Raw genomic sequence first — 17,592 nt, 5'->3', positions numbered from 1 at the left:
CAGGGCTTTGGGGCTGAGGTTTTTGTATTCCGCCGTTGTGGCAAACAAGGGGAAGGAACAGTTTGCACAGAGGCAGGGCGTGGCGACGGGGATGATGAGTGTGGTTAGCCAAAGTCAGAAATCTGGTGGAGGAATAGTGCCTTGGAAGGCCGGGTGCTTTGCCCAGCTTGGGATGTGGCTGCTCTTTGGAAAAGTTCCGCGCGGAGTAGCTCGACCACAAGGCACTGGCTGGGGTATTGAGGACGGCTCATTTCCTCCTGGAACTGCAGGGCATCGGTGCCGTTTAGAAGATGATATTGGATTTATATCCCGCCCTCCACTCCGAAGAGTCTCAGAGCGGCTCACAATCTCCTTTACCTTCCTCCCCCACAACAGACACCCTGTGAGGTGGGTGGGGCTGGAGAGGGCTCTCACAGCAGCTGCCCTTTCAAGGGCAACCTCTGCCAGAGCTACGGCTGACCCAAGGCCATTCCAGCAGCTGCAAGTGGAGGAGTGGGGAATCAAACCCGGTTCTCCCAGATAAGAGTCCACACACTTAACCACTACACCAAACTGCCTCTCCTTTATTGATTGGACTTGTGTTTCTGGATCGACCCCAGTCTCTGGATTCGAGGGGGTGAGCTGTCCTTAAAGAATGCAAACGGTGGTTAAGAAATCGAAATCGCATCCAGACCAAAACATAAATGCATCCATACTTCTTCTTGCCTTGAGATACCCAAAGCAGCTTGAAGGACAAGGTGTTCCTCCAATAGGGTTGCCAATCCCCAGGTGGGGACAGGGGATCCCCTGGTTTGAAGCCCCCCACACACACACACTTCAAAAGGTTAAAATGCTTGGGGCTCTTGAGCTTGGAGAACGTCGACTGCGAGGTGACATGATAGAGGTTTACAAGATTATGCATGGGATGGAGAAAGTAGAGAAAGAAGTACTTTTCTCCCTTTCTCACAATATACGAACTCGTGGGCATTCGATGAAATTGCTGAGCTGCCGGGTTAAAACGGATAAAAGGAAGTACTTCTTCACCCAAAGGGGGATTAACATGTGGAATTCACTGCCACAGAGCAACAGGGGGGAGAGGGAAATGTCTGCTGGGCACTCCATTATTCCTTATGGAGACATTCCCATGGCATTAAGGAGAACTGATCTGCAGGTATCTGGAGCTCTGTGGGGGCTGTTTTTTGAGGTAGAGGCACCAAATTTTCCGCATAGCACCTGATGCCTCTTCTCAAAACAGCCTCCAAGCTTCAAAAAGATTGGACCAGGGGATCCCATTCTATGCGCCCCCAAAGAAGGTGCCCCGATCCTTCATTATTTCCAAATGGAGGGAAGGCATTTCAAAGGCGCCGCAATCCCTTGAAATGCGATGGCCAGAACTTCCTTTTGAGTTCAATTATGCTTGTCGCACCCTTGCTCCTGGCTCCACCCCCAAAGTCTCCTGGCTCCACCCCCCAAAGTCCCCAGATACTTCAACGAATTGGACCTGGCAACCCTATCCTCCAAAAGAGGGTTTGATTCAAGGGGTGAATCAGGAGCTGAAAGGCAAGACACAAATCGCAAAACGTTCTGTACCAGCGTGAGGATAGATTCCTGTTGGCGGGCTCTCCTCCACCGCACCATCCCACAATGATTCATGGTGTGGCTGATTTTATCCATCCTACTTACATGCTTTTGGAACTTTTCCCTGAGTTAGCTGCACCCTTGTGAAAGGGGGGGGGGGGGAGAGAACTGCTTTCAGTGCTTTTGCATCTGATTAAATTTGCAGATGATACTAAATTGGGAGGGGTTGCAAACACAGAAGACGACAGAAACAGGATACAGGATGACCTTGACAGGCTGGAAAAGTGGGCTAAAATCAATAAAATGAATTTTAACAGGGATAAATGCAAAGCTCTGCATTTAGGTAGGGAAAAATCCCATGCATGGTTATAGGATGGGGGAGACTTGTCTTAGCAGTAGTCTGTGCGAAAAGGATGTAGGGGTCTTAGTGGATCATACGCTGAACATGAGTCAGCAGTGTGATGTGGTGGCTAAAAAGGCAAATGCAATTTTTGGCTGTATCAACAGAAGTCTAGTGTCCAGATCACGTCCCCTGGAGTCTTGTGTTCAGTTTTGGGCACCACATTTTAAGAAGGGTATAGACAAGCTGGAACGGATCCAGGGGAGGGTGACGAAGATGGTGGGGGGTCTGGAGACCAAGTCCTATGAAGAAAGGTTGAAGGAGCTGGGGATGTTTAGCCTGGAGAGGAGGCGGCTGAGAGGTGATAGGATCACCATCTCCAAGTCCTTGAAGGGCTGTCCTATAGAGGGGTCTGGAGACCAAGTCCTATGAGGAAAGGTTGAAGGAGCTGGGGATGTTTAGCCTGGAGAGGAGGCGGCTGAGAGGTGATAGGATCACCATCTCCAAGTCCTTGAAGGGCTGTCCTATAGAGGGGTCTGGAGACCAAGTCCTATGAGGAAAGGTTGAAGGAGCTGGGGATGTTTAGCCTGGAGAGGAGGCGGCTGAGAGGTGATAGGATCACCGTCTTCAAGTCCTTGAAAGGCTGTCATCTAGACTAGAGGAGGGCGTGGAATTGTTTTCTGTGGCCCCAGAAGGTAGGGCCAGAACCAGTGGGTTGAAATTAAATCAAAAGAGTATGTCTGAAGAAGTGTGTTTTTAGCACACGAAGGCTTACGTTCTGAATAAAAACTTGGTGGTCTTAAAGGTGCCCTTTGACTCATGCTTTGTTCAGTTCCTTTTAGGATCAGGGCCAACACGTGGGAGTAGGCAGGATAGGTGGCTGCCTAGGGCGCTAACCCACCTGGCAGTGCCACCATGTGCCCCCTCACTCCCTTTGCCCCTTCCTGGCTCCAAGGAAGCCTCCAAAGACTGTGGCGGCCAAGCAGCGCCTTCCAGCTGGGGAAGGAGCAAGGGGAGTGCCCCACCTACCCCACCTTCTCCCACGCGCCTTCCAGATGGGGAGCAGATGGGGAACAGTGAGCAGTGCCTTCCAGCTGCAGAAGGGGCAAGGGGAGTACCCCACCTTCTCCCACGTGCCTTCCAGATGGGGAGCAGCTGGGGAGCAGCGAGCAGCGCCTTCCAGCTGGGGGAGGGGCAAGGGGAGTACCCCACCTACCCCACCTTCTCCCACACGCCTTCCAGATGGGGAGCAGTTAGCAGTGCCTTCCAGCTGCGGAAGGGGCAAGGGGAGTACCCCACCTACTCCACCTACTCCCATGCGCCTTCCAGATGTGGCGCAGCTGGGGAGCAGCGAGCAGCGCCTTCCAGCTGGGGGAGGGGCAAGGGGAGTACCCCACCTTCTCCCATGCGCCACTATGTGCGGACAAAAAAAAATAACAAAAGGGAGCTTGTGGTGGGGGTGCGGTGCGGGAGGTCTTCTGGAAGTGGCAGAAGCCCTAGCACTAGGCCTGTTTAGGTCTGTATTGGATTATGGCAACCTTATGAATTAATGACCTCCAAAAACTATCCTCTCATTAAGAGCCTTTGTTGAGGCAGAGAGCCAGTTTGGTGTAGTGGTTAAGTGCATGGACGCTTATCTGGGAGAACCGAGTTCAATTTCCCCCGGGGGTCGTTTTGTAGAAAAATAGGTGGTGGAGCTCACCCAGGGATTGTTATGCAAATGCAGCTACTTTTCAACGAACAAGGTGGGGAGGAGGAGAATTCCAGGCCTGGATTCCCCGCTCCTCCACTTGCAGCGGCTGGAATGGGCTTGGGTCAGCCATACCTATCGCAGGAGTTGTCCTTGAAAGGGCAGCTTCTGTCAGAGCTCTCTCAGCCCCACCCACCTCACAGGGTGTCTGTTGTGGGGGAAGAAGATAAAGGAGACTATAAGCCGCTCTGAGACTTGGAGGGTATTTTGGGAAGACGCACTGGATCGTATACTGAAATTTGGTGCTTCTACCTCAAAAAAGATGCCCCCGCCCCTAGAGCCTCCGATACCCGTGGATCAATTCTCCATTATTTTCTATGGGAATCAGTCTCCATAGGGAATAATGGAGTACCCAGCAGACATTTCCCTCCCCCACCCCGCTTTCTGATGACCCTGAAGCGGCGGGGGGGAGGGCCTCCAAACTGGGGGATCCCCTGCCCCCTCCTGGGGATTGGCAACCTTAATGCCAACAACATATCCATACCTTGAAAACCTGGCAACCATACTGGAAACCCAGTCTTATAGTAGCACCTGCAAAATGTTTTAACCAATTGTTTTTAATGTTTTAATGTTTTTTTGTTGGTTATTTTACCGGTCACTAGGCTTCCCAACCCTCCCGCCCTGGCGGGGGATCCCAGGTTTTCCACCCTCTTCCCCCGCTCCCCAAAAAAACGGAAGCCGGGGAAGGGAGGGAAACGGCGCCGGGGAGCATGGCGAGCCACCGCATCCCGGAGCGGGCGAGGCCGCCGTGCCGCTGCCGCCCCCTCCCCGCCCACCGCAGCTGCTCCTCCAAGATGGGCCCAGTCTGAGCCTATCTCGGAGGAGCAGCCAAGAGCAGCGCAGGCAAAACCAGAGAAGGGGAGGGCGGAGGCAGGCCAGGAGAATGGCGAGCCGCGAATCCGGGCCCTTCTAGGACCCGGACTCGCGGCTCGCCACGCCCCCGGCCCGCCTCCACCCCCCCTCCGATTCTACCCCAGAGGCGGAGCGGGCGAGGCCGCCGCGCCACTGCCCCCTCTCCCCCGCAGCCGCTCCTCTGAGATGGGCTCTGCCGCCTCTTCTCCGCTCACCGTGGCAGCCACGGCGAGCGGAGAAGAGGCAGCAGCAGCGCAGCGGCGTCGCCCGCTCCAAGACGGGGCAGCTCGCCACGCTCCCCGGCGCCGTTTCCCCCCTCCCCCCTAGCTCCACCCCAGTGTCTCCTGGCTCCACCCCCAAACTCTCCTGGCAACACCCCCAAAGTCCCCAGATATTTCTGGGATTGGACTTGGCAAGCCTACCGGTCGCACTAATGGGCTTGTGTCGACCCTTGGTTTGTGAGCCGCCCCGAGTCCACCTTCGGCAGGGAGGGCGGGATTAGGGTTGCCAATCCCCAGGTGGGGGCAGGGGATCCTCCGGTTTGGAGGCCCTCTCCCCGCTTCAGGGTCATCAGAAAGCGGGGGAGGGGAGGGAAATGTCTGCTGGGAACTCCATGATTCCCTGTGGAGACTTATTCCCATAGGAAATAATGGAGAATTGATCTGCAGGTATCTGGGGCTCTGGGGGCCCTGTTTTTTGAGGTAGATGCACCAGGTTTTCAGTATAGCATCCAGTGGCTCTCCCCAATATACTCCCTAAGTTTCAAAAAGATTGGACCAGGGGGTCCAATTCTATGAGCCCCAAAAGAAGGTGTCCCTGTCCTTCATTTAAAAGGTGTTCAGTCCCTTGAAATGTGATGGCCAGAACTCCCTTGGAGTTCAATTGTGCTTGTCATAAGAGCATAAGAGAAGCCATGTTGGATCAGGCCAATGGCCCATCCAGTCCAACACTCTGTGTCACATAAGAACACAAGAGAAGCCGTGTTGGATCAGGCCAATGGCCCATCCAGTCCAACACTCTGTATCACACAGTGGCCAAAAATTTGTGGCAGTGAATTCCACATGTTAATTACCCTTTGGGTGAAGAAGTACCTCCTTTTATCCATTCTAACCCGACTGCTCAGCAATTTCATTGAATGCCCACGAGTTCTTGTATTGTGAGAAAAGGAGAAAAGTACTTCTTTCTCTACCTTCTCCTTTCTATGCATAATCTTGTAAACCTCTATCAAGTCACCCCGCAGTCGACGTTTCTCCAAGCTAAAGAGCCCCAAGCGTTTTAACCTTTCTTCATAGGGAAAGTGTTCCAAACCTGTAATCATTCTAGTTGGACATATGGACATATGAAGCTGCCTTATACTGAATCAGACCCTTGGTCCATCAAAGTCAGTATTGTCTACTCAGACTGGCAGCGGCTCTCCAGGGTCTCAAGCTGAGGTTTTTCACACCTATTTGCCTGGACCCTTTTTTTGGAGATGCCAGGGATTGAACCTGGGACCTTCTGCTTACCAAGCAGATGTTCTACCACTGAGCCACCGTCCCTCCCCCCAGTTGCCCTTTTCTGCACTTTTTATTCCTGGCTCCACCCCCAAAGTCCCCAGATATTTCTTGAATTGGTCTTGGCAACCCTAGGCGGGATATAAATTAAACAAATAAATAACGCTTACCTTTGACCAATGGATGTGATTCTTTCGGGCTTCCAACAGGTTGAGTCCGAAGACCAAGTCTTGGCCACGTTTTGTGGGAGAGAGGCCACGGACACTGAGCAGACCCCGGGCCAGCAAGCCGTCATGTCTCCCGGTTCGTACATGAGCCTCACGTTCCGGTCGGACTTTTCCAATGAAGAACGCTTCACAGGCTTCGATGCCCATTACACGGCAGTCGGTAAGCAGCCCCTGCTCTGTGAATGGGTCTCCCGACGGAGCTTGTGGCTTTCAAACTTCCTTTTATCAAACGAACATTTTCTACTTTAAAGCCAATTTTATTATTTTCGCAACATATTGAAAGACACTTATCAAATATAAATTTCAAAATGCCGATCGATACGTTACAACGTTTCCACCTCCCCCCAGCCCTCTATTTCTTGACCTCCGCCGGTGCTTAAATCAATTTAAAAAGAAAAGAAAGGTAAAATTCACGCTTATAGAATCTTCTCTTCCTGTTTACCTTAATATAAAATAACCAAGACTATATATTGATTGTTATTACAAATGGAAAGTTTTCCGAAGCAAGATAGGACGTTGTGGTACTTGCTTTCAGCTGCAAGGACATTATATGCGCAAATGTGGAAGCAAGATAAAATGCCAGAGAAATGGGACTGGATCTTAAAAGTGTTACACTGGAGTGAAAGGGATAAACTTACTAGAATCTTAAGAGATTGCAATTCAGAAAAATTTAAGGATGATTGGAAGAAATTTCAAAAATACGTTGAAAAGCAATGGAAAGTCAAGAGACACTTAGTGGTTTTTGACAACATTATCTGAACTTCTAAGGGGAAGATAAAATGGTAACATGGATTTCTGATCTGATATATAACTTAGTAGAAGTTAGATTATGTGATAAATATAGGGTTAATTTTAATAATATCAAAAAAAAACATTTTCTGTAGCAGAACAAAGTTTGAGCCCAGTGACACCTTTATACGCCTTCTGTATAAATAGGTTTTAGATCTCACTGAAAGGCTGATTGCCCTCCATTCCAAATTCCCCAAAACCCTATTTTGAGGGCAATTGGCTTAACAGTAGGGGAATCCCACCAACCCTTCAGAGCCCAGAAACTACAAATGGCGCTTTCAGGCCTCGGTGTTCTATGAGTTCGGAGATAGGTGATGGATAGGATAGGATAGGATAGGATAGGATAGGATAGGATAGGATAGGATAGGATAGGATAGGATAGGATAGGATAGGATAGGATAGGATAGGATAGGTGATAGGTGAGTTCGGAGAGGTGATAGGATCACCATCTTCAAGTACCTGAAGAATTGTCATATAGAGGATGGCGTGGAATTGTTTTCTGTGGCCCCGGAAGGTAAGGCTATTCCAACAAAGCATTTATTACAAGAAAGTTATAATAGGGTGCGGCCCCGTGGCGCAGAGTGGTAAAGCAGCGGTATTGCAGTACTGTGGTCTGAACTCTCTGCTCACGACCTGAGTTCGATTCCGGCGGAAGCTGGATTCAGGTAGCCGGCCCGAGGTTGACTCAGCCTTCCATCCTTCCAAGGTGGGTAAAATGAGTACCCTGCTTACTGGGGGGAAAGTGTAGATGACTGTGGAAGGCAATGGCAAACCGCCCCGTAAAAGAGGTCTGCCGTGAAAACGTTGTGAAAGCAATGTCACCTCAGAGTTAGAAACGACTGGTGCTTGCACAGGGGACCTTTCCTCCTATAATAGGGTAATATGAAAAACTCTGTACATTTCAATAATAATAATAATAATAATAAATTTTTATTTATACCCTGCCCTCCCCGCCGAGGCAGGCTCAGGGCGGCTTACAGGACATGGTACATACCATGATACAGCAACAATATCAAAAAATTGACCTTGAAAAAACATTTCAAGGACTTGCAAATATTACAAATCATTCGTAGCAGTGAGCCCACAGCAATGACCTGACTGACATTTCAAAGCCTCTGCTTCTAAATAGTTTGCAATAAGATACGAAAGAGGATCCACCATTTCTCAGCACTGGCTGTCATTTCCGTACAGTCTTCAAGGCCACGACCCCCCATAAATCATGGAGTAGTAGTCAAGTCTTGAAGCTGCAAGAGCATGAGCAGGGCCAGCGCGTGGGAGTAGGCAACTAGGCAATTGTTTAGGGCTCCAGCTCCCAACAGGGGGGCAGGCCGGGTGCCCCCTCCCTGCTCGCGCCATCCCCGAATCTCTGACTAGAACTCCTTTGCCCCTCAGCGCCCAGAAACAACGGCGCTTTCAGGCTTCACCGTTCTCCGAACTCATGAAACACCGAGGCCTGAAAGCGCCATTCGTTGTTTCTGGGCTATGAAGGCTTGGCGGGATTCCCCTGCTGTTAAGCCAATTGCCCTAAAAATAGGGTTTGGGGGAATTTGGAGTGGAGGGCAGTCAGCCTTTCAGCGAGATCTAAAACCTATTTATACAGAAGGCGTCTGCTTTGGAAGTTACCCAATAACGAGGCAATATAATATAATAATTGAGGGGTTTTATTATAGAATAAAGGCAAACATACCAGGGTATAAAGTCACACAACACACATACAGTCCTAATAAAGATAGGGTTGAAATAGACAGGGGTAAACACAAGGATTGACAAATAGGGCAATAATTACCTATCGTAGTCTTCGAGGAAGACTCCAATGGCGACGAAAAAGATGGGGAAGGACCCTCAACTGATCGGGTTTCGGGGGCGTATCGAACAGCGGGGTATGTGGTACTTTCAGATGCGCACATGTGGGATGTAGGGTCAGAGCTTATAAGATCTTCCTTAAGCCCTTGGGGGGTAGGAGAGCAAAAGGATTATGACGCTTGGTCAGATGGAGCATGATGCAGTCACAAGGTGTGTTACCTCAGGAAAAGGGGAGACTCCAGAATGACAGTTAGGGCATGGCATGGGTGGAGGTGATTAAGCAAGCTATCTAAATTTATCTAAAGGTGACCATAGAGGGCCAAATTGGTAACATAGTGTGTTACCACAGGAAAAGGGGAGGCTCCAGAATGACAGTTAGGGCATGGCATGGGTGGAGGTATGGGTGGAGGTGATTAAACAAGCTATCTAAACTTATCTAAAGGTGACAATAGAGTGCCAAATTGGTACCTAAGGTGACACCCGATCTATACAAAGAATTCTGGCTCTAGGTGAAGCTGGTCTTCCTCTTCTTTGCTCCTCTGCTGGCACCATCCTTTGTCTTGGCTGGACAAAAGCATAGGCAGTCTGGCAGGATCCATGCCTAAGATAAGCTTGATTGCCTTGTGCAGAAGTCGAAGCAGCTGTTGAGTACGTGAGCCTCTCGCTTCTCTGTCATGGAGTCTGGCACTGCAGGAAGATGGCCGCTGATGGTGTTAGCCTACCAACATGGCTTTCATGGTCAAGGCTGGAAATCGCTTGCCCGGACAGTTCCTGGTGGTGCAACTTCTTCCACTGCAACGGCCGTGATGGTGCACGCACGGAGCGGCTGGGAACCCATCTGTTCTTCTGGCTAGCACCCTTCCAGAGATATAAAGTGTTGTTGTAATGCTGAGGCTGTTAGTATCCACATAAGTCCCTTATAAAATGGTAGCTAAAACCCACGTTTCACAGCAGATGTGTGTGAGTTATATCTCCAGGCACCCTGGCAACCAAACGGGTGATTACGATATCCGTGCAGAACTGAAATTAGGGCTCACACTGCCCCTCAGCGGCCAGAAACAACAGCGCTTTCAGGCTTCGCCGTTCTCCGAACTCAGAGAACGCCAAGGCCTGAAAGTGCCACTGAAGGGTTGGAGGAACTTCCCCGCCCTCCCATGCCCAGAAACAACAGTGCTTCAGTGACTGACGTAATGATATCAGCGGTGACTGACGTGATGTCATCACACCATGCATGCGCATGAAAATTTATCCCCGTGGGAGGGTGTGTGTGTGTGTCAGGGTTCTGCCTAGGGTTGCCAATTCCCAGATGGGGGCAGGGGATCCCCCGGTTTGGAGGGCCCACCAGCTTTAGGGTCGTCAGACAGCGGGGGGAGGGAAGGGAAATGTCTGCTGGGAACTCTCTATTCCCTATAGAGATTTATTCCCATAGAAAATAATGGAGAATTGATCCGTGGGTATCTGGGGCTCTAGGGGGGCTCTTTTTTGAGGGAGAGGCACCAAATTTTCAGTATAGCATCTAGTGCCTCTCCCCAAAATACCCCCCAAGTTTCAAAACGATTGGACCAGGGAGTCCAATTCTATGAGCCCCAAAAGATGGTGCCCCTATCCTTCATTATTTCCTCTGGAAGGAAGGCATTGAAAAGGTGTGCCGTCCCTTTAAATGTGATGGCCAGAACTCCCTTTGGAGTTCAGTTATGCTTGTCACAGCCTTGATCTTGGCTCCACCCCTAATGTCTCCTGGCTCCACCCCCAAAGTCTCCTGGCTCCACCCCCAAAGTCCCCAGATATTTCTTGAACTGGACTTGGCAACCCTAGTTCTGCCTTGGGCGGCTGAACCCCACACACCAGCCCCGCGCATGAGAGATGGATCAAAACGGGGCTGAAGCCGAGGGTTTCCCGTGCCGATCCCTCGCATCTTCCTTGTTCCGCCGCAGATGTCGATGAGTGCCTGGAGAAGAGCGACGAGGAGCTCGCCTGTGACCACCACTGCCACAACTATATCGGCGGCTACTACTGCTCCTGCAGGTTTGGCTACCTCCTCCACTCGGACAACAGGACATGCAAAGGTATCAGCCGCAAATAGGCTTCCCAATCTCCAGGTCCCAGCGGGGGATATCCTGGTTTTACAGGTTTCTCCCCCCCCCGCCCCCAGCCAGCTGACTGGCAGGGAAGCCCCGCCCCCACAGCCCCCACAGTTCTAGATCCCCTGCAGATTTAGGGAATAATGGGGGATTGATCCGCGGGTATCTGGGGCTCTGGGGGGGGCAGTTTTCTTGAGGTAGAGGCACCACATTTTCAGTATAGCATCTAGTGCCTCTCCCCAAACTAACCCCTAAGTTTCAAAACGATTGGACCAGGGCGTCCAATTCTATGAGCCCCCAAAGGAGGTGCCCCAAAGGGTGATTAACATGTGGAATTCACTGCCACAGGAGGTGGTGGCGGCTACAAGCATAGCCAGCTTCAAGAGGGGGTTAGATAAAAATATGGAGCAGAGGTCCATCAGTGGCTAATAGCCACAGTGTGTATATATATGTGTGTGTGTGTGTGTATACACACATATATTTGGCCACTGTGTGGAGGGGCCACTGGCCTGATCCAACATGGCTTCTCTTATGTACTTATGTGACACAGAGTGTTGGACTGGAGGGGCCATTGGCCTGATCCAACATGGCTTCTCTTATGTTCTTATGTGACACAGAGTGTTGGACTGGATGGGCCACTGGCCTGATCCAACAGGGCTTCTCTTATGTTCTTATGGGACACAGAGTGTTGGACTGGAGGGGCCACTGGCCTGATCCAACATGGCTTCTCTTCTGTTCTTTTGTGACACAGAGTGTTGGACTGGATGGGCCACTGGCCTGATCCAACAGGGCTTCTCTTATGTTCTTATGGGACACAGAGTGTTGGACTGGAGGGGCCACTGGCCTGATCCAACATGGCTGGATAGGCCACTGGCCTGATCCAATAGGGCTTCTCTTATGTTCTTATGTGACACAGAGTGTTGGACTGGAGGGGCCATTGGCCTGATTCAACATGGCTTCTCTTATGTTCTTTGTGACCCAGAGTGTTGGACTGGAGGGGCCACTGGCCTAATCCAACAGGGCTTCTCTTATGTTCTTATGCCCCTATCCATTATTTCCTATGGAAGGAAGGCATTTAAAGAGGTGTGCTGTCCCTTTAAATGTGATGGCCAGAACTCCCTTGGAGTTCAATGATGCTTGTCACACCCTTGCTCCTGGCTCCGCCCCAAATGTCTCCTGGCTCCACCCCCAAAGTCCCCAGATATTTGTCGAATTAGACTTGGCAACCCTAGCCACAAACCACCCTAGCAATGTTCCAGGATATCTCTTACAATGGGCTGTCAAGCCCCTAAGGGGGACAGGGAATCCCCTGCCTCCAGGTCCCGTTGCCCACATCTGCTGGAAGATTAAAAAGAAAAATAAGGCCTTGTCTGCTTCCAGGAAGCTCTTACCATAGAGTTCCTGGTGATTCCTAGAGCTACCCAAAAAAATTAAAAAAAAAAAAACAACCAGATAGTTTATTGAAGTATTTGATCCTGCTTCCAGATAATTCAGACAATACATAACGTAGCATATATTACGGGTGGCCAACGGTAGCTCTCCAGATGTTTTTTGCCTACAACGCCCATCAGCCCCAGCCAGTATGGCCAATGGCTGGGGCTGATGGGCGTTGTAGGCAAAAAAAAACATCAGGAGAGCTACAGTTGGCCACCCCTGGCATATATAACATACCTCAATACATCAAATGCTTCTTTTTTCCCCTTTCCCTTTTTATTTCCCTCCCCCCACCTTCAAAACAACCAGCAATAATTTCTTATTGGTGTAGTGGTGAAGTGTGCGGACTCTTATCTTGGAGAGCCGGGTTTGATTCCCCACTCCTCCACTTACACCTGCTGGAATGGCCTTGGGTCAGCCAGAGCTCTCTTATCTGGGGGAACCGGGTTTGATTTCCCACTCCTCCACTTGCACCTGCTGGAATGGCCTTGGGTCAGCCAGAGCTCTCTTATCTGGGAGAACCGGGTTTGATTCCCCACTCCTCCACTTACACCTGCTGGAATGGCCTTGGGTCAGCCATAGCTCTGGCAGAGGTTGTCCTTGAAAGGGCAGCTGCTGTGAGAGCCCTCTCCAGCCCCACCCACCTCACAGGGTGTCTGTTGTGGGGAAGGAAGGGAAAGGAGATTGTGAGCCGCTCTGAGACTCTTCGGAGTGGAGGGCGGGATATAAATCCAATATCTTCATCTACCTCACAGGAAGTCTGTTGTGGGGGAGGAAGGGAAAGGAGATTGTGAGCTGCTCTGAGACTCTTCGGAGTGGAGGGCGGGATATAAATCCAATATCTTCATCTACCTCACAGGGTGTCTGTTGTGGGGGAGGAAGGGAAAGGAGACTGTGAGCCGCTCTGAGACTTTTCGGAGTGGAGGGCGGGATACAAATCCAATATCTTCATCTACCTCACAGGGTGTCTGTTGTGGGGGAGGAAGGGAAAGGAGATTTTGAGCCGCTCTGAGACTCTTCGGAGTGGAGGGCAGGATATAAATCCAATATCTTCATCTACCTCACAGAATGTCTGTTGTGGGGGAGGAAGGCAAAGGAGATTGTGAGCCGCTCTGAGACTCTTCGGAGTGGAGGGTGGGATATAAATCCAATATCTTATTATTATTATTTTATATCTGTAACCATAAGCATACCTTTTGGAGTTTAACCAATAGACCATTATTGCCCTTCCGCGCCTGCTTTTACCTATCTTATATACTCATACCGCCTCTTCTTAACTTCCACAATCTTATCCTCACCTAGCTTTTCCTGTTTTAATATCGTTAATAAGTCCGACTGTACCCATTCATATAAATAACCATTCCATCTGTCTTTAGTCCATTTTGTAGCATCTTTCCAGCCAAAATGCTATAACCGCATGGACGGGCTGGCCAAAAAAGTGACAAAGGGTGACTATCGGAATTGCCATGGACACTACTATGGGAAGAACTTCATATTACCACAGAGGTTTCAGTGATTCCTAGACCTACCTTTTGTCATTTCCAGGTAGCTCTAGAAATCACCAGGAGTCCTCTCGTAAGAACTGACTATAAGATGAGGCTTAATTTTCTTTTTTACCTTTTATCCTGGAAAGTGCATTATATTCCACAGAAGTCCCTCCCCAGCCTCCGCCCACCAAACCTCCACGAGTTTACCAACCCAGTGAAGGCACACCGTAATAGTGACCGGATGTGCTGTGATATCGGCGTATCGTTCTACCAGTGACTGTTCCGCGGTCCCCATCCCTTTGTGCGTCTTACAGTGGAATGCAGTGACAACCTCTTCACCCAGAGGAACGGAGCGATCAGCAGCCCGGACTTTCCCAGCCCCTATCCCAAGAGCTCCGACTGCTTATACCGCATTGAGCTGGAAGAAGGGTTCTTCATCACCCTGCAGTTCGAAGACAACTTTGACATCGAGGACCACCCGGAGGTCTCCTGTCCCTACGATTATATAAAGGTGAGCGCAGTGTGCCGGCGTTGTTCATTCCCCATGGCAATAAGCGCAACTCGTTCCAATGAAAACGTCCAGACAGTGTGCGGTTGCAAGGGAAAAAAGGCCAACGCCGTGCTGGGAATTATTAGGAAGGGAATTGAAAACAAATCAGCCAGTATCATCATGCCCCTGTATAAATCGATGGTGCAGTCTCATTGGAGTACTGTGTGCAGTTCTGATCGCCACACCTCAAAAAGGATATTATAGCATTGGAGAAAGTCCAGAAAAGGGCAACTAGAAGGATTAAAGGTTTGGAACACTTTCCCTACGAAGAAAGGTTAAAACGCTTGGGGCTCTTTAGCTTGGAGAAACGTCGACTGCGGGGTGACATGAGAGAGGTTTACAAGATTATGCATGGGATGGAGAAAGTAGAGAAAGAAGTACTTTTCTCCCTTTCTCACAATACAAAAACTCGTGGGCATTCAATGAAATTGCTGAGCAGTCAGGTTAGAACGGATAAAAGGAAGTCCTTCTTCACCCAAAGGGTGATTAACATGTGGAATTCACTGCCACAGGATGTGCTGGCGGCTCCAAGCATAGCCAGCTTCAAGAGGGGTTTGAATAAAAATATGGAGCAGAGGTCCATCAGTGGCTATTAGCCGCAGCATATTATTGCAACTGTGTGAGGTAGGCAGTGATGCTCTGTATTCTTGGTGCAGGGGGGGGGGGGGAGAGGATGGCAAGGTGGAAGGGCTTCTAGCCCCACTTGTGAACCTTCTTTCTTTTTTTTGCTGCTGTGTGACGCAGAATATTGGACTGGATGGGCCACTGGCCTGATCCAACATGGCTTCTCTTCTGTTCTTATGTAACACAGAGTGTTGGACTGGAGGGGCCACTGGCCTGATCCAACGTGGCTTCTCTTATGTTCTTATGTGACACAGAGTGTTGGACTGGATGGGCCATTGGCCTGATCCAACATGGCTTCTCTTCTGTTCTTATGTGACACAGAGTGTTGGACTGGATGGGCCATTGGCCTGATCCAACATGGCTTCTCTTATGTCCTTATGTGACACAGAGTGTTGGACTGGAGGGGCCATTGGCCTGATCCAACATGGCTTCTCTTCTGTTCTTATGTGACACAGAGTGTTGGACTGGATGAGCCATTGGCCTGATCCAACATGGCTTCTCTTATGTCCTTATGTGACACAGAGTGTTGGACTGGAGGGGCCATTGGCCTGATCCAACATGGCTTCTCTTCTGTTCTTATGTGACACAGAGTGTTGGACTGGATGGGCCATTGGCCTGATCCAACATGGCTTCTCTTATGTTCTTATGTTCAAAATGGCCACCACATCACAACAATCCATCATGGCTAGATTGCCCCGGGCCCCTGGCAAGGGATGGGGGTCGTAGGGTGGCCAGATCCAGGTTGGGAAACTCCTGAAGATTTTAAGGTGGAGTCTGGGGAGGGTGGGGTTTGGGGAGGGGAGGGACCTCAGTGGAATACAATGACATGTAGTCCACTCACCAAAGCAGCTGTTTTCTCCAGGGGAGCTGATCTCTGTAGTCAGGAGATGAGGCAGTAATTCTGGGAGATCCCCAAGTCCCACCTGGCAGCTGGCATCCCTAGCAGACATTCGAGGTGCGGTCTGCCCAGAGGTCAAACAGATCCAAGTGGAAGGATACAGCTGAGATGATGTGGCCAGCTCTGGGTTGGGGAAACACCTGGAGATTTGAAGGATGGCGCCTCAGGGAGCAGGGTTTGGGGTCTGTAGTTGTTCTCACCATTCCACCTCTCTTCCATTTCTTTTGGCAGATCAAGCTGGGTTGAATGAATTTGGGCCTTTCTGCGGAGAAAAATCTCAGGACGCATTGAAACCAGAAGCAACAGCATCCAAATCCTATCCACAGTGACAACTCTGGCGAGAATGGAGGCTGGAAGCTGGCCTACACAGCAATCGGTAACCTTTTCCAAAGTGGCGTTCCTTGCCTTTAGGGCTGCCAACCCCCTGGTCCAAGCAGGGGACCTCCCCCTGCATCGCTGTGTGATGACATCACCCAGAAGTGACGTCATCAAAATGGTACCCGCGTGGAACCACTCTAGGCGTTCCGAAAAAACTCAACCGTTTCCCCAGACGCTCTAGACATCTGGGAGGTAAAACTCTATGGCACAATAGGTACCATAGAGTTTTAACCTCCCAAATGGCTAGAGCGTCCTGGAAACACCTAGAGCGGCCCCACACGGGTGCCACCATTTGATGATGTCACTTCCAGATGACGTCATTTCATCGCGTGGCATGTGTTGCACGCACCAATGTCCCCTGCTGGGGGATGAAGAGGACTTGGCAACCCTACTTGATTTTGTATGCAAGTTGGTGAAATTTCCTGCAGGTTTCCCATGTCCAGCCATCATCATTAGACTTACAGATACAATCCTGTTGCACTGATGGAGCAGAGGTCCATCAGTGGTTATTTGCCACAAGGTATAGATGGAGCTCTCTATCTTGGGCACATGATGCTCTGAATTCTTGGTGCTTGGGAGGCGCAACAATGGGAGGGCTTCTAGTGTCCTGGCCCCACTGATGGACCTCCTGATGGCACCTGGGTTTCTTGACCACTGTGTGACACAGAGTGTTGGACTGGATGGGCCATTGGCCTGATCCAACATGGCTCCTCTTATGTGACACAGAGTGTTGGACTGGATGGGCCATTGGCCTGATCCAACATGGCTCCTCTTATGTGACACAGAGTGTTGGACTGGATGGGCCATTGGCCTTATCCAACATGGCTTCTCTTATGTTCTTATGTGACACAGAGTGTTGGACTGGATGGGCCATTGGCCTGCTCCAGCATGGCTTCTCTTATATTCTTATGTGACACAGAGTGTTGGACTGGATGGGCCATTGGCCTGATCCAACATGGCTCCTCTTATGTGACACAGAGTGTTGGACTGGATGGGCTATTAGCCTAGGCTATGGAACCAGGATCTCCATCTATGAGAGAGCCAGTTTGATGCAGTGGTTGAGTGAGCGAACTCTTATCTGGGAGAACCGGGTTTGATTCCCCATTCCCCCACTTGCACCTGCTGGAATGGCCTTGGGTCAGCCATAGCTCTGGCAGAAGTTGTCCTTGAAAGGGCAGCTGCTGGGAGAGCCCTCTCAGCCCCACCCACCTCACAGGGTATCTGTTGTTGGGGGGAGAAGACATAGGAGATTGTAAGCCGCTCTGAGTCTCTGATTCAGGGAGAAGGGCGGGGTATAAATCTGCAGTTCTTCTTTTTTTTTTCTATTCT

At 50.3% G+C, this 17,592-nt stretch overlaps 1 protein-coding gene across 1 annotated transcript in view; it reads left to right on the top strand.

Annotated features, from left to right (window-relative positions):
• Nucleotides 1-17,592, top strand: part of MASP1 (MBL associated serine protease 1) — a 148,115-nt gene that overhangs the window by 56,229 nt on the left and 74,294 nt on the right. The window contains exons 2-4 of the mRNA XM_060242749.1: nucleotides 6,202-6,379; nucleotides 10,746-10,877; nucleotides 14,128-14,401. Coding sequence (XP_060098732.1) covers nucleotides 6,202-6,379; nucleotides 10,746-10,877; nucleotides 14,128-14,401 — 584 coding nt within the window. The remainder of the gene's footprint in view (nucleotides 1-6,201; nucleotides 6,380-10,745; nucleotides 10,878-14,127; nucleotides 14,402-17,592) is intronic.

The sequence above is a fragment of the Heteronotia binoei genome, chromosome 6 (genome assembly GCF_032191835.1).
Source record: "Heteronotia binoei isolate CCM8104 ecotype False Entrance Well chromosome 6, APGP_CSIRO_Hbin_v1, whole genome shotgun sequence".
Taxonomy (NCBI): Eukaryota; Metazoa; Chordata; class Lepidosauria; order Squamata; family Gekkonidae; genus Heteronotia; species Heteronotia binoei.
The sequence above is the reverse complement of the archived record's forward strand: the minus strand, read 5'-3'. Positions and strand labels throughout refer to the sequence as shown.